Source organism: Pipra filicauda, unplaced genomic scaffold (genome assembly GCF_003945595.2).
Source record: "Pipra filicauda isolate LSUMZ 115617 unplaced genomic scaffold, ASM394559v2 scaffold274_size1021923_pilon, whole genome shotgun sequence".
Lineage (NCBI taxonomy): Eukaryota > Metazoa > Chordata > Aves > Passeriformes > Pipridae > Pipra > Pipra filicauda.
The window spans coordinates 309,344-331,073 of NW_024104392.1; the positions used below are offsets into that span (position 1 = coordinate 309,344).

At 38.7% G+C, this 21,730-nt stretch overlaps 1 protein-coding gene across 1 annotated transcript in view; it reads right to left on the reverse strand.

Annotated features, from left to right (window-relative positions):
- Positions 1 to 15,818, reverse strand: part of KLHL4 (kelch like family member 4) — a 37,542-nt gene extending 21,724 nt beyond the window's left edge. The window contains exons 1-2 of the mRNA XM_027737466.2: positions 15,748 to 15,818; positions 14,679 to 15,093 (exon numbers count right to left, since the gene is read on the reverse strand). Coding sequence (XP_027593267.1) covers positions 14,679 to 15,093; positions 15,748 to 15,775 — 443 coding nt within the window. The 5' untranslated portion in view covers positions 15,776 to 15,818. The remainder of the gene's footprint in view (positions 1 to 14,678; positions 15,094 to 15,747) is intronic.
- Between the last annotated feature and the right edge of the window lie 5,912 nt (positions 15,819 to 21,730).

A 21,730-nucleotide genomic window follows, 5' to 3' on the forward strand; every position in this document is an offset into this window, starting at 1 on the left:
AAATTCACTTTGATCAGATAACAGTTCAGTTCCTGGTGTCACTTACAGATTTGGGGTTGGGGTCACCTTCCCTCTGCGCTCTCAATCCCACCAGCAGCACATGGGTACCAGTGAGGGACATGAGACATCCTCCAGACTTTATCACAGCTGGAAGCTTCAATGTGACTCCAGCACTGTGGGGCACTGTTTGTGCTTTAGCTGTGACAAGGCCTGAGAAAAAACTGCACCTTCATCAATTCAGTTTGTTTGTGCAGCAATATATACAATGCAACTCATCATTTTCCTTTTCTCTCATTTATTTTTGCTTATATAAGAAAAGTGCAACCCCCCCACAGACAGCTCTGTCTGTGCAGCTGTGTGAGCTCTGACCCTCTGTCTTCTGGGCAATGTCGTGGGGTTGGAGACTCAGAGAGTCTGTTTTGCTACATCAGTGATAGAGCTGCAGCATCTGTTAGAGACAAACCAGCAGCTAGCTGAGAAATAAAATATTCCAGTTAGGAAGCCATTTCTGAACACAGGAAAAACAGTGGTATAGTTGATGCACCTGTATGAATTGATGCTGATAAAATTATACCACATCAGTAATTGTCCCAAACTCTGCCTTGACATTTCTACTGCATTTGTCTCCTTTATTATTTACTCTTTGCAGTGTGAAGGTTTTAGGGTACAGGCAAAAAACTTTGACCCAGAAGAGTGTGGGAAATTGTACTGTGTGTTGATTTAACCATTTCCTGTAGAAGCCAGAAGTGTTTCCCTGCATGGTAAGATTGTGTGTCTGGCATGGTGAATCAGTATTAAGTCGTTGTACACTGGAATTTACCATGCAAGGAATGTAAACCCTGTGGAATACTTATTGTCTTGGTTAGCAGAGATTCCAACAGCGCAACAGCAGTCATCACTGCAGTGCATGATTTCCACTTTCACATTTGTATGACATGAGTGTGTTGGAGGAAAATTAAAAGTCATGAAGTAGAAATTCAGTAAGGCTGAGCACTTCTTGCTCAAATTCCTTGTAGCCAGTGATAATCTTTCTAAAGAACAAAAAAAATGACGTGACCAGAAGGCATGATATAGCACTATTTGGAGCTGTCAAAATGTACAAAATGAAAAATAATGGCTAAATGCTGGATAGGAGCCTGTGGCATTTTTAGTTAGAGGACATAGAAAACAAAATACAAGCCAATGGCAAAAAAACTTTGGTTTTCACTCCAAGCCTGACTATTGACAGATGAAACTAATTAACTCTGAGTTTCTTACTTCATTAAGCACCTTTCAGAAAGACTCCTGATGGGAGAGATTGTGGGGAAGAAGACCTGCTTTATGCTCTCCCCTTTTACTGCTGTTGGCTAAAATGGAACAAAGGGGAGCTTGAGAGATACATTAAATGTATCCCCACCAGCTGAAGGCACCACTTCAGGTTTTACTTTGTGACACTTACACAGTCATGTAAAATTCTATGGGCTTGTTCCAAAATATCTCCTCACCTGTTTCAGCTGATCTGTACCTCATTCAAGGCTAAACACTGCTGCAATGGGGGAAAAAATGTGATTTTTAACCTACTCAACCAGTGTGCTCTGTCCTAGTTACAGATTTATTAGAAAAGAGTGACAGAGATGTGTAAAGGTCTGCTCAGCCTCACAGGTAGAAAGAACATGTGAGAGGTAAATGAAGTGTTCTATTCTACCAGGTTTTGTTTGCTACATAATTTTATCTGTGGTCAATTCCTTCCTTCTCCTATTTGTGTAATTGTACCCTGTGTTTCCCTCTGTTACAGCCAAATATTTCTATGTGTTCATAGGTACAGACAACCTGATAAGTATCCTCCAGCTCTTTGTTACCTTCTTGTTTTCTGTCTCAGAAAACATAAATATAAGTCTGGGAAGATAATTGAATAACTTACACTGTTGTATTCATTTCTGGCTCAGTTGAGGGGATTTTCTTTCAAATCAGTACAATCCAACCAAAATTCAGTGAATGCCCTTCCATATTTACTGGAAGGAATTGTTAATGTTATAAAGACTATTGTGCTTTATCTTTTTCTTCTTACCCTTTGTCACTGACCTTCACTTTTTTTACTACCTGAGAATATTCATTATTATGTGCATTTTTGCTAATGTCAGGAATTAATATCCACTGAACATCTATTGTTCTTGCTCAGAAAAGTAAGTTTTTGAGACAGCAACTTACAGGAATCTGTTAGTGAGGAAACCTCTGTTCATGAGTCCACAGCACCTTTCTAAAACAGAAGGAGAATTGTCTTTGCCACCTTTACAGATGGGATTTTAGGTCTGCTTTTATTTGAAAATATCAAGTGTATTTAACCCTGTTTCTGACAACATGTCTCAGTAAAACCTGTATTCTTGATGCCATTAGTGGCATTTATCCAATAATAGTGATAACTGCTCCAAGGAGCCAGGTCTGTGTCAGCCTCAGCTCACTGAAATTGAATTGGAATAAAAACATGAAATCTAAATAAAAGTCATACACTAAATCAAAAGAAAAATAAAGGCTGAAAGTCTGTTACTGATATGAATTGTGGAAAATATTGTTTATAGTATTATTATGACAGACTTTTTCCTGGAGTGGTATTCATTATTCTAGGCTGGAGAGAGGTAAAATTGCATTGTAATGTGATCTTGCAGAAAATAACAGAGCAACTTCATTGCATTTATTCAATAAAATATGTCTTACAGCTTTGCTGAGGTTGTAATATAGCAATAACTAAATGAAGCATGTGATAATATGCTCTAATATCTAGTCTGGAGAGAAGACACAAATCTTCCCTTAGATTGGTTTTCTGCCTCCTGAAGAAGGAATTGATTATTTAGGCTGCTTGCAATCTGTGTTGTTTCAGTGAAAATATGTTGCAAGATATGCCTCAGACTGTTCCCACGTTGTAGGATCTCCATCCTTAGAGGGTTATCAAGACCCAACTGGACAAAGTCCAGGGCATCCTGGGCTGATATCACAGCTGGCTGTGCTTTGGGCAGGGGTTGGGTTGAGATCCTGATTCCAGCCCGAATTTTCCTATGATCCTATGGTCATGTGACTCCCAAAAATTTAAAATCTGAATGAAGGTATTAATAAATTTAATGAGGATTTCAAATCTAAAAGAAAAAGTCTTTTCTTTTAGAACACTTCTCTGTTCCCATCTCAATGTTTTAAGGGTGGTCTGAAAGCACTGATGCTCCTTTCTGTGGAAATTATTATGCTCCAGTTTCTCCTTTGGGAAGTTTCTGATACAGTTTTCTCTTATGGCTGTAGGAAACTACTAATAGTTATTTAATCTTTGTGCAATATCATATGTTCTATTGTGTTACCACTGACTCTGTTTCCCCCAGCAAGATGAAATGGGAGCTAATCAAATATTTTAGAGCTACTCAGCCTTTCCTGCCACCTTTTGCTAAAAAGTGTCTTCTGAGAACCTCTTCATTGAATAAAATTGATTCTCCCTCCAAATTCAATGTGAAATTCAATTGTTAAATTGAACAGGCAAAGCTGTAACTGTATTTGTGTTACTTCTGGGTCAAGACCCTTTTTTACTGGGGTTTTACCTTTCTGTCTTGCCATGAGTGTACAGACCACTTACTGCATTGCAAGTCCTTCCTCCAAGTAATCTTCATTAGAAATTGGTCTTCCATTGGAGAGAGTACTTGGGATATAGGAAAACTGAAAGGACCTCAGCAACAGTTTACAGTATAAAAAAGTAACAGATGAGAAAATTGTAAATATATAAATTAGAAGTTTCACATTTAAGCTATTTCCTTCTCCAAAATTATTTTAAATTATGGTTATGATTGAAAGCTACTCATTAGGAAAGGTAAAAAGTTGTAGCTTTTACCATCAATTGATTTACGAACTGTCATAGCAGTAGCCAGTAAAAGTGGAATCACAGCCTTTATTTAATGGCTTGACATATGGGGAACAACAAAAGATGTTTTAGGAACTGTAGAGAATCAAAACAACTTGTGAAAATTTCAAGGTGACATATGAGCCTGATGTATTTTGTTTAAATATATAAGGAAATTATTTCAGACGGAGAATGAAAGCTCAGTAGTGTGTTAGTAAACACAGCAGAGCTCTCCTGCTCCACTGAATAGGTCAAACTGTCCCTCCAATCCTGATTTTGTTCTTTTATTAGTTGTGGTAAATTCAGCTTTGGATTCATTTATAACATCAAGTGGAAAAGTGCAAGGAAACTTTGAACAGCCAGCGAGTAATTGAGCTCCATTTGAGTGAAGCAATAAGAGACACACAACTCTCCTGCTTTGTGGCATCCCATGGGAGCTTCATGCTGAGTGAGTTTCTCAGCATATTGTACCAACAAGCCATCCTAAATTTTGTTTATAGGTGAATTTGGGATCCTTCCAGTGAATGAAAAAACAAATAACATGAAAAAAATTAGTCCTGAGTTACAGCTTTGTTCCGTTCTGTGCTTGTCTCACTGATTCAGTGTGTTCTGATTGAACAGCCTGGCTCCTGCAGGATCACCAGGCTGCAGCTTCCCAGGAATCTGTCTTGCACTGCTCCTAAATCCACAGTGACAAGCTCTACCAGCAGACTGTGTTGGCTGCACTGCTGGGGGATTTTACTGGGTCAGGCATCTCAGACAGAAAGATCAAAAGTCCATCCTAAGCCTCTGTCCCAGCACACAGAAGGGGGTGAGGGTAACTTATGGCACAGGAGGGAATTTCTGCCTTTACAGGGAGCTTTCTGTAAACTGAATAATGGGCTGGACAGACTGGAGACAGTTTTCTGTGAGTGACCCCTGTGAGACAGTCCTGAAAATCATGACCCAGAACAAGCATTTTCATCTTTAAATGCTTTTTACAAAGTATTGCTCTAACAGTACATTTGGTTTAAAACTCTTGATATAATCATAGTACAGCATTTGCACATGTTTTGACTCACATTTCAGGACCCAGAAAAGCACAGAATTCCCTGGTGTAACAGGCAAAATAGAGAACTTTCTACAGAAAGCTGTAGTTGGGGTCTGAGCCCTCCCACCCTCTCGACAGAGAGGCAGGTGCATCCCTGATCCCAACAGGCTGCAGCTGCCCCCCATGCTGGCACCTAGCTGGGCACTGAGGAGATAAAGCAGGGCACTGTGACAGTAAACCCTGCATGGAGCAGGTTATAGGATATGTTTTGGCAAGTCACATCTGCCCTAGGGTCAAAAGGGTGGCCAGAAATTGTGGTATCAGAGCTGACCTTTCTCCTTGTACTTTCACTGCGTAGATGGCAAAGGCAAACCTCTTGCTCTGTGTGGATGACTGTCTAAAACATGAACTCAAATCGAAAAACATTAAGGTGATGTTCAAACAAATATCTTCAGTCTAAAAACAGGGATTCGATTGCAAAGCTTTTGATTTCTCACCGTAGTCACATCACAAACAGAAAGAACAAGCTTCCACCAAAGACACTGAACATGACTAAGATAGAATTACAGGGATATTTTTGTCTGCCTATGTGTATATGTGCATCTCTATTTCTTCACCTTCTACAGTGCTCTGAAATGGTATGACATGGAGACACAGAGCTTTCCTGAGCATCTGTGCTAAATGAACACTGTAAAGAGGTTTCCCTAGCAACACAAACCATATGTAATAGCTTAAAATAGCTTTTCTCCAACTCCTAGGATTTCTTAGTGGTTTGCTCACAATTTCCATTTAAATCAAGGTGTATTTGCCCAGTTCAAAAAGGTTCTTCATTTTCTCAACTTCTATTAAAACGAACAGGCTTTGAAAACCCTTATTTCTTGCAAGAATACCTCCCTTCCTCTTGACTTCTAATTTGTCAGGTAAACTGAAGCATGGCAAAAGGTGACAGTTGTAGTCCACTTTCTCAAACCTATTGCCTTCGTTTGCTGTTCAAAACATTTTATTATAAGGATATTGATGTCTACTTAGTGTAGCAGGAAAGTTCCAGTTAAAGTAATAGACTGATTTTTGTGATATTAGTATAATGAGAAGATAAATTGTGCAACTGTATAATATAATGAATCAGTCATGCTGCACCTGAATTCCACTTTGCATCTGTGTGGCAGTTTGCAGTCAAATTCAGATAACTGAAAACCCTGCTCAGTTCTTACTGTGTCCCTTGGAAAATACTCTCTTTAGCATGAGTAAACAGTGATACCGAGAGGTTGAGTGATTTCTCTGAGTTAACAAAAGAAGCAGGTGAAAATTTTGGGATATAATCCATGGATACTGATTTCCAGATCCTTGTCATAAAGTTTAAAAGGTAGAAATTAAATCAAGTGTTAATATACAGGTAAGAAATCTAGATTTTTGTCTCAAGGTTTTCAACTGAAGAAAGGATCAGGTATCAGGTATCGCTTCCTTTTCCACTAAATATGTTTATTTAGCCTAAATGTGTTTTAGTTGAGAAAGCAAAAGAGCAAACTTTTAATCCTGTGTACTCCATGTGCTGTTTCAGTGCTGAATTAAGGCAGCCTCGTGCAACTGCAAACCACAGCATGAGAATACAGTGCCCATTTCCTGCCTAATATGTTTAAACTCTAGTCATTTAGATGTTATATCATATATTTCAACCTCTAATGAAGGCAGGGTGTTCCTTTAAATCTTTTTAGTTCTCCTCCTTGTTCCCTGTGAGCAGCAGGCAGGCCAAATTCTGATTTGTCCTATAGAATGGAAACAGTTACTACAATGAAGTCAAAGGTGTTTTATGCTCCTAATTATTGGATAGGCAGAATTGCTGTAAAGAGCCAGGCTCTTTGCTCTTCTTCTTTCTATTCTAGTTCACTTTGAACTGAGCTCTCCCTGTTAAGTGTTTGCTTCCAAAAGGAGGGAAGGGGGTGGGCTGGGAGCAGATTTGCTGTCAGAGCTGTGTGGGACATTTCTGTGCTGGTGCATCTGTTGGTGGAGTCACTGAGGTGGAGTCTGATGTCACAGAGGAGGAAATTTGGACAGAACTTTGTTTTAGAGATTTTTTCTGAAGTTTTTCCTGTGCTTATCTTAAGCTCTTTCTGTGAACCCCAACAGTACTTGAGCTTCATTTTCGTATCTATTTTACCTGCATAACAACAGGTATGCCCTACATGAGCCATATTCTTTATATTATCACCTGATATAGTCATTCCCTAAATATAATATCATTATTTTATCCTAGCAGAATGAAAGGAGCTAAACAAAACTGGTCTATATATTGTGTTAACTTTGTTGTTTGACTGTAACAAACAAATCCCTTTAATTTTGAAAAGTGAAAGATTTCAGTAATGTTCATTATTAGAGTATTTCAAAGTAAACAATAGGCTCTTCCAAGGGTGAAAATAAATAGTTCCTTTCTTTCAGAACTCTCTGGCTACAACTTTCAAACCCAGCAAACCCTGTCCCCCTTTTCCAAGAATGCTTCAACAGCCATAGATTTCTTGTTGATCTTTCAATTGCGTGTGCTCAGTGTGCCTGTAAAAACTGCTCTGCATGGGGCATGTGTGTTTAATCATCTCCTTAACTTTTTCTGGAGACATTAAGAGGCGATTTTAAGACCAGTAATAACTCTTTAAAAAGTAATTTAACAGCTGTCTTTGCTGAGAGGGAGCTCTATGGAGTGAAAATGAGAAGATAATTGAATCATAAAAAATATTGTTTTGAAATGAATGGAATTGTCCTACTTTCTTAAATTACTATTAAATGGTATTTTTTTTCTCTTGCCTGTAATAACTCATCTTTGAAAGCTAGGCATGTTAAATGTAGGCCTGTAAAATATTGTGTGTTTCTAGTAAGCCATATTATTTCTCATTTTAGCTTTCTTGGTGGGTGAACAGAGTTAGACTTGATGACATTCAGAGGTTCTTTTCAGCTTAAATTTTTCTATTATTCTATTTATGCAGCTATGAAAAAAATATTTTGAATAAATATCCACTCCTTCTACAGGGTGAATATAACATTAATTTCAAAATACAAACCTACTTATCCCTTTCATCTTTAATAGTGTTTCAGCCCACTTAGATTTCACATACTTTTTGCTTTTTCAAGTTCTTCAGAAAATGTCATAATAGAAGATGAGAGTAGGAATAAAATCTGAGGACGCCTTTGAGACATATTGATTCTAATTTCTGTAGCAAAAGCTCTTGTATGAGGCCAAAGAGTTTGTTAAGTCGGAATCAATTCATTGGTCACTGTTCATTGATTACTAACTGCTGGGAAAAATGTGATTCTCCTCTTAGATTTTAATGCTGCATCAAATACCACTTACTATAACTTTATAGATTTTCTACAGTTAGCAAACATTAGATAACAAGTTTTCTTGGTTCCTCTTGCCCGTAATTTTCAACCAGTTGGGAGTGGATTTCCATATAGTTCTATTAAAACTCAGCTTGATGTTCGCTGAGTATCTCGTGTGCTGCACATGCCTTAGTTCAGTCCATACCTACAGCCAAAGGGATCTCTGGCACTTGCAGATGCAGCATCACAGTGATGCCAATGGCTGTTCCCCAGTCACCATTCCCTGGAATGTCCCCTCAATCCCTGCTGCCATCAGCTCTTCCACCCTACTAAAGCCTTGCAGGGCCATGTGGACTCTTCTAGCAGCACCTCTGAGAGATCAGCTACAAAATCTTGAATAATCCATTTCAAATGTCTCCAGTTTCAAATTCATATTTTGACCTTCAGCTAAAGATCATTCCTAGAAGACAAATAGTTTTTCCTTGTCCCCTGGGTAGCATTGAAGCATTTTGGTTATCCACAACAGACTTGCATAAAATCACCTTTTATAAATATACTCCTGAAATAGGTATTAAATTACTATAAGTGCTAAAGAAACTGCAAAATTTTCCTCAAGACACAAGCACAATTTCTTTTTCTAGTTGTTAACTCTTGCCAAATTCTACAGTTAAAAGTAATATAATTATTATTTCTAAGCACTGAGAAATAAGAGAGAAGATTAACAGTCAGCAAGAATTTGCCAAGAACAACATGTCCAAGCAAATTGAAGTGCCTCATTAATAGGTTTTAGTAGACATTATGGAGAACAGAAAAGAAGTGGTTGCCATTTATATCTTGAGCATGAGAATATTATTTGACACTGTCTCAGAGAGGAATAAGTTCAACCTGAAGGACTGTTTGGAGTAAACCATTATGGAATGAGTGAGAAACTGGTTTAAAATCATGCTACTAAAGTAATTATCAATGGTTCATTGATAAATAGGGAGGTAAATCAAATGGGGTTCCTAAGGAACTTAGCACTGAAGTTCCACTACAACTTCTCATAATGTTTCTGAATTACTTGAAGGGAGGAAGAAATAAAGAGATATCTCTGATAGGAACTGTATTACAATTGAAGATCCTGCCAAACTAAGAGCTCCAATGTATTTGGGCATAGGATCAGAACTGAATATTAAATCAGTAAATAAGAACTGGATATTAACTCAGCCAATTGGAGACATTATCTGAAACATGAAATGGAATCCATTTGTGCAAAGTACTGTTTTTGGGAACAATAATTGCAAAAATGTACAGATGGTTTGGGAACAGGTCTTTGGTACATGGGCAGGAGTTTCACATGAATCACAAGCCAGTCATGAGCAATAGCAGCATGTTGTTGAGAAAAAAACCCAGAACAACAACTGAACAGGATATTCAAACAGATTTTTAGTCAGGGTGACACATAAGTAATCCAGCTCTGCACTAGAATTGCCAGACTCCAACAGGAACACATCCAGATCTGTCCCCAGTACTGCAAGTGCAGACAGACAGGCTGGGGACACACAGGACAGCAATGAAAATATCCTGCCTGTCAGACATGGGGCTTCTGAAAAAAGACTGCAAGAATTGCAGCTCTTTAGACTTACAGCAATTTTCAAACATATGAACAAATTGTGTAAAGAAGGATAGTGTGGGAACAAAAGGCATAAGGGGAACAATATGCTACCTATGTCTATCAGGGAAAGATCAACGAAATAAGGAGCTTAAATTGTATTACAGATAACCAAGGAAGCACCTAAACGTAGCTGATCCAACTTTGTCACAGTGCTGTCTGACTAGATGTCCAACATTATTTACATTTTTAAACCTTTTATTTGTTAAAGTTGAGATTTTTTGAAAGCTTTCTTTCAAAATGCTGGAGATTCAGTAAAAATAAATCTGAAGTAATTTTGTTTTAGCAACAAAGGCTGCTGTGCTGTGAGCTTAGGAATCATCAGTTCTAAACTTTGTGCATCAGAGATGGTTCATGGAACTGAATTCTTACTCATGAGGGGGAAATAGTGTCATGATGTTCCACTGAATGCAGCACTCTGTCATCTCTTCTGCACAGGGCACATCACAGTCCTTCCAATCCCTGGGGCCTTGTGATTCATTGTCAGTCATTCTCATGTGTAGGTGGTAGGACTGTTTATTTGGATACCCAGAACTGTGCTCTTAGTGCCAAAAACCTGCTTTGACCAGTGGTTTCATAGAATAATTCACACATTCCATTCTCACCAGGAAAATTATCACCTGTTTTCTTTTTTGGAAGCTGTCTTTTGTATTGAAAAATTAGGCAGGCATTGCTTCAATGAGCATCTGTTGCAAACTTTGGAGGACTTGGTGAGTGTGGAGTGTAATGACTCTCCCCAGTAAAATGCTCAGGAGAAAAAAACCTTGACAACATCTGTACCCTGTGCCACATTAGGTAAACCAAAAAAACAGCAGCCTAGGAGCAAGAAACTGGGGTCAGGTACTGCACACTGATTTATTTTTTTTTTCATTTTCACCTTTTCAGTATCTTCTAGGATACTGCAACAACTAAAAGGGTATTTTTCCTCGTGGTACCTTCATTTCACACTAGAACATGAGCCAAGACTGTCATCTGCTGCTGGAATTAAAAATAGAACTCAAGGGAAAACCCTCACATAGGGGATAACACCCAAAACAGTCACGTACACGTATGTGTGTGTATATGTCTGTGAGAGACAGTGAGGGAAATAGTCTGATAGCTATTTTCATATGGCTAAAAAAAAAAAAGAAAAAACAAGAGTTTTCAAGCCTTAAGGTGAGCTATCAAAGAGCTGTACATCAAAAATAATGACCACAGAAAAGCATTGCCTTTGGGAGGATACTCCTCCCAAGTTCTCTCTTTCCATGTGCATCAGTACCAACTGCTTGGATTATGACACCAAAAGATTCTATGACAATTAATTAGAAGTATATTTTGTCTCATATGGAAAATTAGAAACCATATGTCTATAGCAAAACTGGAGTTTGTCCCAAACTAGAGTTTATCAGCAATTTTTCAGCCATAAAATTAGGGGGGAAAAATGCATAAGAGAAAAATGATGAATGGATGATCCTTTCATTAGTGAAATCTAACTGCCTTTGGGCAACTAGGAAATGAGCCTCACACATACTTCACCAGCACACATGGTGTACAATAGTATAGTCATGGAATCACAAACCTAGCAGGGACACAGAAATGGATGTGGCAGAGTAGCATAATGTAATAAACGCTGGGCACAGTCTCACATGCAAAGGTCAATACAGTCAGGCCTGTGAGTCCAGACTTTATCTAGGGGAGTAATCAAAGTAATTCATTTTCATGATTCTTCTTGTCAGGAGGCTCCAGTTCTCTGTCAGTTTGTGTGTTCAGTGTGTGTTCAAGTGTTGCACACAAGAGCAAAGTTTTTGTCAACTGTCAAGCAAAATCTAACACTCAAATCCTCCCAGTTCATGCTGATGTCTCTGGACACTGTCAGATCACTTTCTTTGAAAGAAGTGGGAATACTTCAAGGTCTCCCTGATAGAGGAGACTGAATCTCAAAAGGTTGCATCCAGACATGGTCCTCAACAGCTAAAATGCACAACCCTTCACAGCTTGGCCCTCTGAACCAGCAGTAATTCACAGGTTATCTTCCATGTGCTCTTTCAGAGTTCACTAAGCTCCTTCTTTAAGCCAAATCTGAAACCTTTGAAGGTTTTCACTCTTCGTTGACATGGCCATACTCTGCAGGTTTAGCTTTCTGATCATCCCAGTAATACCAGAAAATTTTATAGTGGGAAATATGCTGTACAAATAAACAAAATTATCTGGTAGCTATTCAGGTTTTAGGCAGTTTCTGTGTTTTTCACCTGTGTACAGGTCCCAATCCTCATTCAAGGAGTAGATTAGTGAGAATCAGGTCAGTAAACACATCTTATCCACTGCTCATCTTTTTTCCAAACTATAGATGCAACTTCCATAAGGGAGCAGGTCCTATCATTTTAGGTGCTTCTAGTTTGGTACCTGTTGAGCCTGTTCCCTGAGCAACACTGACAAGACAGTCCCCAGGCACATTGGGAGCTGTCCTTACCCTTGTGCCAATAAGACATTTATTCATCTGTTATGACTTAGCAGGTATTAGTCACAACTGGCTGCTGTTTGGACAAAACTAAGGAGTTTTGGTCACTTAAGCCCTCATTTATTTGTTATTTGTCGTGGGATATTATTCATGAGCAAGCCTATGGGTCAGAAGGGTTCCTTTAAGTCTTGCACTATTTAATTTGGGTACAGGAATACCAAACTGGATTGAAGAAAGCAGAAACAGGCATACTGATGATCATGTATGCAAAATGGAACTGTTGTCTGGGACCTTTTCCTCCTCAATCAACAACCCTTATTTCATCAACCCCCGGGGCGCTCTCTCTGTATCACCGGCAGCATTGAATCCTAGGGCTTTTAGAGAAAGACATCTCAAGTTTTCTGAAGAAATTCAGAATACTGGTTTTGTGTTTCCCAAGGTTTTTCCTAAGAAGCATTAAGCTGTTAGGAGAAATTGCTTTCCTACTCTGCTCAAGTTGAGGTATTGGCCAGATTTTCTCTCCCTTTCTACTATTTTCAGTGTCCAAGTGACACACAGCAGTGTCCTGCTGTAGAGTCCATCTGAAAATGAGACTTGTAGAGGCAGAGGCCACCTGTCTGTATTGGAGACAACCCCTTTGAAGGTACAGTGCTTTCATGGCATAAAAGGCAAATATGTCTTTGTTGCCCTCAGGTCTGGATGTGAAAGAGCATTTGGCTGCAATACCTGTAATAACTCATTCTGTGGTGGCTTTAGTGGTGAGAGAAGAAAGATTCAGGGGATCCTGCAAATACCTGATTGTTCAGGTGTGTTTTAATGTACAACACACACAGAAAGCTTTTACTGAAAACTTCAAAACACCCCTTATTTGAATAGAACAGTATATGATATACACATTCCCCAAAACTATTCTAAAAGCTACACGTTTAAACAGCTCAAGAGCAAAACTTTAATTTGGATGAATACGAAGGCACAAAACTTAAGGAGGTCTAAGCAGAAACTTTATATATAGCTGGAGAAAATGTCACATCTTACTTTAGAAGACAGTGGTTTATTTTTACCTCCCAAACTGAATTGATTAGGCTTTTTATACCTCCTTCTTTACCTGATATAGAACCTTATTTTGTTGAATAAGTGTTCCTTATTTTTCTGTTCCTTATTTTTCTTCAGGTTAAATTGACTTTCTTTCTAAGGTGGTTAAAATTACCTTTTTTTCAGGGAATTTTTACTATCATCCAGAATGGTGTACTATGAGAATGCTGCTTACACATTCCAAACTAGTACTCTTGTAGACATACAGAACTCCCACAGTCCCACCTCACTGCTTTTATTCTGTAATGATTTTATCCAGTACATATTGACTGCTAGGACTGTTTTCCAAATGACATTTTGGAATGCAGATTTTTCTGTTCACTCTGCAGATGTTCTCTACAGCAGATGCACAACTTGAAAAATAATAACTGCTAAAAATACACAAGCTGCCAGCTTGGTTTGCACTGAGAGAAACTGTAACTTCAACTAAGATAGATTTGTATTTAAATGCAATGTAAGAAATTTGAATTATTCCCAAAGACTAGTGGCAATCTCATCAAAAGGTGCAAATAATCACATTATAAATGCTTAATTTGAGTCCAAGGTGGGGTGAAGGTGGGGTAAAGTTGTTGCTAAATAAGCTAGCAATGCCAACATAATTTTGTAAAAGAAATCATAAAAAATGCTTAATCAAACAGCTGGTGTTAATATGTTATTCTCTGGTATTCACTACTTAAAAATAGCTCTTTGTGCTTACACCTTTAAGGTCTCATAGCTGTAATGTTTTTTCACCTGACCTTGCAGAAAATATTTGTCTTAGTATACTAAACAAGCTGTGAAAGTACTGAGATTTCAAACAAACCTTTAAAAAAAGCAAATAATGATGCTTCCTTTCCACTTAGTTCAAGGTTAATTTTACTTGTCAGGAAGGCAGTGAAATAAAAGCAGTGAGAATTTTGAGAGATGGTTGGCAACCACACACCCTGTGCACCTCCAGCAGTTCCCATTTGTCAAAGTTACACCCATTGATAAAGTCAGAATGAGGACAGGATTTCAGGAGGCTCCTTTTTTCATTGCACTTACACATAATATATCAAGAGAAAAAATTAGTATGCTAATTTGACAAACTGGCAGATTATATTTTTATGGCAGAGTTATGAAATGAGGTACCTTAAGCAAAGATCAAAATTTCATGACAATGTTTCCGTTCTTTTTTTCAACGTGACAGTGTTCCTATTCATTTGAGTGTGGGTGTGCACATATATAAAGTGAGATTAATGCAGTAAGGAACTCTGGCTAAAAACAAAGACAGTTTCAGGGTATAACTTGGATAAAAGTCTGTCTTTCTAAGAGCAGACTTTAAAACTCCTACCTCTCTGCAGATTCATCTGTATTTTCTTCTGTGATCATCTGCAACTCCTGTGAGGTTTTACTTGAATCTTCTTTACCACAGTTTTCCTCTGTACCCGTTTTGGGAATATCCTCATTTGCTCGGAGCTGTTCTATGAGGTTTTGTTGATGCCAGGCTTGAATAGATCGGTGGTGCACCGGGGTTGGACCTGGCACGGGGGCCAGTATGTTGTGGTGGACAGGGCTGCTGTTCTTCTTCAGCCCATTTCTGTCCCGAGAGTGGTTCTTCAACCTGTTCTGCACCGGTGTCCCTCTGTGCTCATATCCTTCCTGCTGATGGCAGCCCCCCGTGCCTGTGGAGCCTTGCGAGGGGTGACTGAACCACCTCCAGCGGAGCCTCAGGATCTGCTTCACATCAAACTCTTTCTTTCCAGATACTGACATTTTTTTCAAGGAAGGAAAAAAAAAAAAAAAAAAAAAAAAAAAAAAAGACAAAAGCCTATTCTTTTAGGAAGGAAATGGATTCTTTGTTATCTCTTGTGTTTCAACTCCTCTTCTTAAGAAAAGGCAACAAAAGAACAAATACCGGTAGCTCTCTCCCTCTCTCTTCTGATTAATACACTGCAAGCTCTCCCAGGCGATGCTGAGCTGCTGCTAACTGTATAGGTGGGAATCCATACTGACAGGATGATGAGGTCAGACCTTAAACAAGTAAATCAGCTTAGCACAGGAAAGCAGCAACCATAACACTACCCAGCTGCCAGGCTTACACACTCCCAGCACTATAGCGCGGCTCTAATATATAACCCAGCCTCACATGATCCTCAGGGATCCGGAGCTGCAACTTAAGATGCAGGGAAGCACATCCAAATAAAGTGACAAGACTTTCTATCTACCTCACAGCGTTTTCCATCAAGCCTGCTAATGAGCAGTGCTGCATTCCACAGAAGATTTGGAGAGGATTCTTTTAGGCAGATTTTTGGTAACGAGTCACTGTGGAACTATCCTGCAGCTCGTTTCCTTAAGGGTTTGCATTTGTTTGTCTTGCTATGTAAAATTCCTACAAATGGCCTCAGTGTGGTAGCACTTACCTAAAGGAGAGGCAGCGTTTGAATACATGGTGCAGAACTGGATGTATTTTCTCACCTACAGAAAGATTTCTCAATATAATTGCAGGGGGATGAGAACAGAGGGAGGGAGCTCAGGAAAATCGGAGATGTGCTCCCTGAATGACTGTATCTGTGGAAAACACAGTTTCCTGGCTAAGTGCCTGTGTAAACACCCTTTCCCATCCTGCTCTCAATTTCTCACGGACACTGAAATGCTTGTGATATTTTTTTGAAAATACCTTTCTTTGCTTTCTTTTGATAGTGTACGCTGTAACATGTTTCCAGCAAATTTACTAGAGGATATGTATTCCTTCCCATCCCTTGGTTACTAGGCAGGGCTCTGAGAACTGTTCCCGTTGTGTTTGGAAATAATGTACACAGAATGTTTGCATGTGCAAATTGAAGATAAATAAATGAACTGAGTTTTTTTATTATGTTATATTCTCCAAGGTTTGCTACTGATGACCTACCCAGCTGCAAGCAGCAATAGAAAAAACTGCAACACAGAGTCAATAGAACAGGATTCAGAGCTAAAGGAGGGTACCCCTTTCTAAGATATCTTCTTACTTCTCCTCTTCAGATCTTTTCATGATAACTTCTTTTTTTCTCTGTCTTTGCTGTGAATTTTTCTTCTTTTTTTACCTCAGCTCTACTGACAGGATGTTGAACCTTGAAATAATAAAATCTACCTTTCTTTTCTTTTTTGGCTGCATATAATACAAACAGAGAAATGTGAAGTAGAGTTTTGAGGGTAAAAAAGAAAGTGTAGGACTAAGGAATCATCAGCCTTTATGCTGGGCTCTCCAGCTCCTGTCCTATTCATGGTTTTCAAGCAAATGATATGCAGCATTATGGACTGGATGCATGTGAGAGAAATTGCAGGATGAGGGAAGAACAGTAAAATAATTGACAGGTATTATACTATATAGATACATAGAGGGAAAGACTTTGTACAAAAGAAAACCTCTTTGAAGCAGTTGCCCATAAAAGGCAGAAAGGAAGAAGTTGAGGAAAGATTTGACAGACGTAGTCAATGCATATTTGTTGCTAGAGAGAACATTGAGGCTGAGCTGTGGCAATTAAATGTACATTACCCAGACTTCACTTTATGTGTTATGGGAATAGCTAGAAACTAGAAAACCTGTTCAACTTCTAATAAGTCATATTAAGAAGAAGGTATATAAAAGCCTGTTCATGCATTTCGTAGGGGGGTTCTATTTAAGCTTGTTGAGAATATAAGTTAATAAAGAAGCCACTCCCAAACTTCAGGGATTCAAGAGAATTTATATGGAGTGAATGGATAAGTAAAAAGTCTGGGCATTGGGTAAGAGAGATTACCATATGTCCAGTAGTCAGTGTAAAATGTTTTTGAGACGTAAGTGTTTCAGGTATTTTTTGTTGCATTACGACTGTAGGTATTTAATGCAATGTTCCCTGACTTTTCAATTTCAACCTACACACCTATGGAGGTTATTCTTTTCAGCTTCATACAATGAAGACAGCGGTATCTATATATAATGAGACAGTGGTATCTATCTATATATATTCCTCAGGATTGCCTACCTGGCAATCTGACATCTATTTTAAGGAGGGAATCTCTATATACCAAGTTAATGAAATAATTTATGATGAAGTCTTGTAGAGGTGGACAGAGAACACGGTTTCTCACTCCTATTTAATCAGGTCATTGAGCTATCTCAGCAGCTCTGTCAGCTCCTCTTAGCAACAGCTCTGATACATTTAATCCATATTTTTTCACCATGTCACAAAGCTTCTGTCATTTTCCTTTCCTTAAATCCCTTTTACAGAAGTCATCTTTTACCCCAAGATATCATCAGAAGTGTATTTCCTGAATTTTACTGGAGAATGTACAAACAGCACTTCTTTTTGTTGAATTCCTGCTAACTCAGTACATGTTTTAGCAGATGTAAAGTGTGTTTAGCTAAAATTAATATAGTAAAACTGGACATTTGCTGAAGAGACTGTCTTACTCAAACAGTCAGCTTGAGTCAGCACAGAATATGTTTCAGGTAGAGCATAAGTAGATTATTTTTCACCCAGCTTTTTACTGTTCTGGCTAAAATTTCAATGTGCTATACTAGGACAGTATAAATGATTTGATACCCCAAAACTTCAGGCCTGAAATTATTAGAAGTGGGTATGTGGCATACATATGTATAAACCTGGTGCAGCTTTATGCCACACACTTGCTTTTAATCATTTAGGTCTATGTTCTGGTGAGCAAACTAATTCCCTGCAAACTGAATTCAATGTGAGTGTTTTACTTCTTGGCAATTTCTTTGTAAATCTGTCATACATTTAGGTGTATCTCTGACTGGGTTCAAGCTGCTAAATGGGAAAATTTATATGATTATTCTGTTTTTATTTTTCCTAATTCAACAGCTTTGGTCTCATTTAGATGAATAGCAACCATAACAGCGTTAATTTTCCCCCTCGTGATTGGAAGTTTCCAAAGAACAATATTTTTCAGGGCTACAGCAAATCTAGCCAAGGCCACCAAGAAGGTGAGGCAGCTGGAGCATATGATGGATGAGGGGAGGCAGCTACAACAGGATTTGTTCAACCTTAGGAAGAAAAGGCTCAAGGGCATTTTATTGTTGCCTCCAGGTACCTGATGGGAGAGCAGAGAGCTGACAGAATCGGGCTGGTTTGGAGGTGCCCACTGACAGGACTAGAGACAACAGACATGTGTTGGTACATGGGAAAATCTCAGCAGGTAGAAGAAAACTTTCTACCTGTGAGGGCATCAAGCAGGTGGGAGGAGGTTACCAAGAGAGGCTTTGGCATCTCCTTCAGAGAAAGAAGGACCTGCTTAGGGTGGTGAGACACAGGTACAGATAAAAGCTGTGGCTGCTCCACACCTGGAAGTGTCCAAGGCCAGGTTGGACGGGGCTTGGAGCAACCTGGGATAGTGGAAGGTGTCCCTGCCCATGGCAGGGGGTTGGAATGAGATGATCTTTAAGATCCTTTCCAACCCAAACCATTCTATAATTCTATGACCCTAAGTGGACCTGGTTACCAAGGTAATTGGTGTAGTTGCTCTAACTGGGCTTTCTTTGAGTAGGTGTTCAGATTAGATGAACTCCAGAGGTTCCTTCCAACCTGTTCTTCTGTGACTGTGTGACATGCCAGGGAGTTTTGGAGATGTTCATCTCATAGCTATGGTAGAGCCAAGTAAAACTCACACCATTGTCAGCTGTGAAAAAGAAATACATCTCTAGAAATCTCAGCTCCAGTTGGGGAGTAAAGCAGCAAAGCATCACCACCTGCCAATTGTTCATCCCATTCCTGGCAGTCTGAGGAAAAACAAGTCTTTATGCTCTGAAAACCCTCCTTTCCATTCAATGGGTACAAGCTCTTGAGGAAGATCTTTGCTCACATTAGGAAAACACATTAAATATGATGGTAGACTGGCACCCAGTAGGAAAGTGGGAATAATTTTTAAAGGTTTGTGTAAACATGTTGAACTTCCAGATAATTTGAATGATGTGTATTAAAATTAAAGGTTTAAATAGGTTTTTATAATCATTTTAATCTTGCAAATGTAAATACCTCATGCTTCCCTTGATTTAGCAAATTATGAAAGTATATTTGTCATAAACAACCTATTGAGAATTCTGTCACAAATCATGTTTTAAATAGGCTTCAAAATTTACTTTTAGCTATAGCAGCCTCCCAAGTACATCTGCCACCAAAACATCTGACAGAAAAAAGTTCCCTCTCTACCCAAACCTTTTGTTCCACAGTTTGTGTACTGAGCCTCTGCACTCACACTGCATGTCAGGCCAGACACAGAGAGCAAGAAGTCGAGTATTTTTATTACCCTGTTTTGAAAATAATGCTTCAGGAGAACTCCCATTAGTCCATCCTTTGTGAAAGAGATATTCCAGGAAACATCTGCATAGCACAGCACCAGCATTACAGGAGTCAAAGTTAAGTGGAAAGGAACACGAGAAAAACAAAAACAAAGTTATATTTAAAACCTGCAGGAAAGTCCAACTTTCTTTTAAGAGAAAACTTTGAATTCTACAAACACAAATGAGTTTAAGACAATCAGTTCCTTCAGATAATTCCAAAATAAAGGAGGCAGAAGAGATGATCCACTTAAGGGAAAGTGTTGACACATTTAAACGCAGTTGCTTCCTCAAATAACTGGGAGCTGTACTACAGATTGCAACCCACCTACAAAGCTGGATGCCAAAATTGGGAAAAAATCACAGCATTTCCATAAGATCCAAGGAAAAGGAATGTGAGACATGAGCCTGGTATAAGTCTGATTACCAGGAGCAATATCATCACCCTGAAAAGGAAGCCAGAATGTTAGAGTGAAATAAGAAAGAGAAAATATCCATTTTACAGCCAGCTGGGAAGGATCTCCCATGAACAGGGGCTAGAAAGTGATGCCACTAATGTAGCAAAAATAAACTTAAACACAACTTGAAATACCTGTCACAGGTCGACAACAAGATATAAAACAATGGAAAAAATGTGGATTGATGCAAAGATGTATAAAAATAGTTTGCACTGATTTTTATTCTATTTAGTAAAATTTGAGACATCTTTCTTGATCTTTTTCAAAACAGATGTGCTCAAGAAGAGTCAATTGTTATGTTAATTATTTCATTGCCTACTGGTAAAAACCAGGACCACCAACACAACATTTTAAAATTGGAGAGATTAAAAAAACATAATAACAATTAAGAATTTATTGGGAGGGTGGGAAATAACCTTTTATCATACTTATTCTGATGTATACAAAAATATTAAATCAATTGTCCAAGCTGTTAAGTGTTTTCAACCCACCAAAACACACCTATTTATTGGCTGTCAGGGACTGAGACAGATGAGAGAGAAAAGATAATTGCTGAGAGATTTGAATAATGAACAAAGGTGTCAAAGGGTTAGAGGCAGGATTTCTCACAATTATTGCTTATTCTGGATGCCTTATTGCAGAGATATGAGAAACACAAACAGCGCTTCCCAAAGCACAGTTATTTAAGGGATATTGTGTTGAACAGCTAAAAATACTGTTCAGCTTAGAAAATCTCATCTAAATTTCATCTTTTCCCTTTTTACTGTGGACCAGCTGACCCTTCCAACCTCATCCCTTCTGTGATTCTGACCCTGTCCAACACTAACAAGGAAAATGAACTGTAAACATGCTGGCAGTTTGCAGCATCCATCTTTCCCACCTGCAGGGAGGTGGGACAGCTGTACCCAGCCCTTCTGCTGGAGCAGGGACTGTTCCAAATCCCTGCCAGTTGGGAGGAGAGTTTGGAAGCAGCTCTGCTGGGGGCGGTTTTCCTTCAGCACCTTCCCTGGCTCCTTAGGAAGTCTGCAGGCTTTCTTGATACAGCACATGGATGAGCACATGGAATTTTTATTGGGAGGAATTATGTAGAACTACTGCTTTTGTAGAAAATCTGCCCCTTATGAAGAGCAACACTCCCAACTATCAAGAAAGATTAGCAGAGGCAGAAAAAGGCAATCTATAATTTTACATGTATTATATGTGGAGTAGAAACCCAATAGAGGCATTTTGACTTCCTAAGAGCCCATTTCTAAGAAAAAAACTTTTCAAGTGAGTTAAATAAGCAACTTTTCTTTTAAAATAACTTTAAATATACTCAAGATGAAAAAATTCTTACAACCTTTCCAAAGTGAAATTTCAAACTTAATACTAATCTTCTTTTGAGGCATAAAATTACATCCCTTTACCCCTTTTCGCCCTGAGTAGCACACAAACATCACACTTCCTAGAAATAAGTGCAGAGTTGAATCATAATGTATCTACTGCTGAATCAGAAAGAGTCTGTTTGCTTTTGGTTTCTTGGTGGTTTTGGAGGTGTATTTATTTCATTGTTCTTGAAGTATCCTTTTAGAATAGAACCTAAACCTCAAACCCAAGGTAGGCAGCTGTGATCTAAACATAGTTTGTTACTGC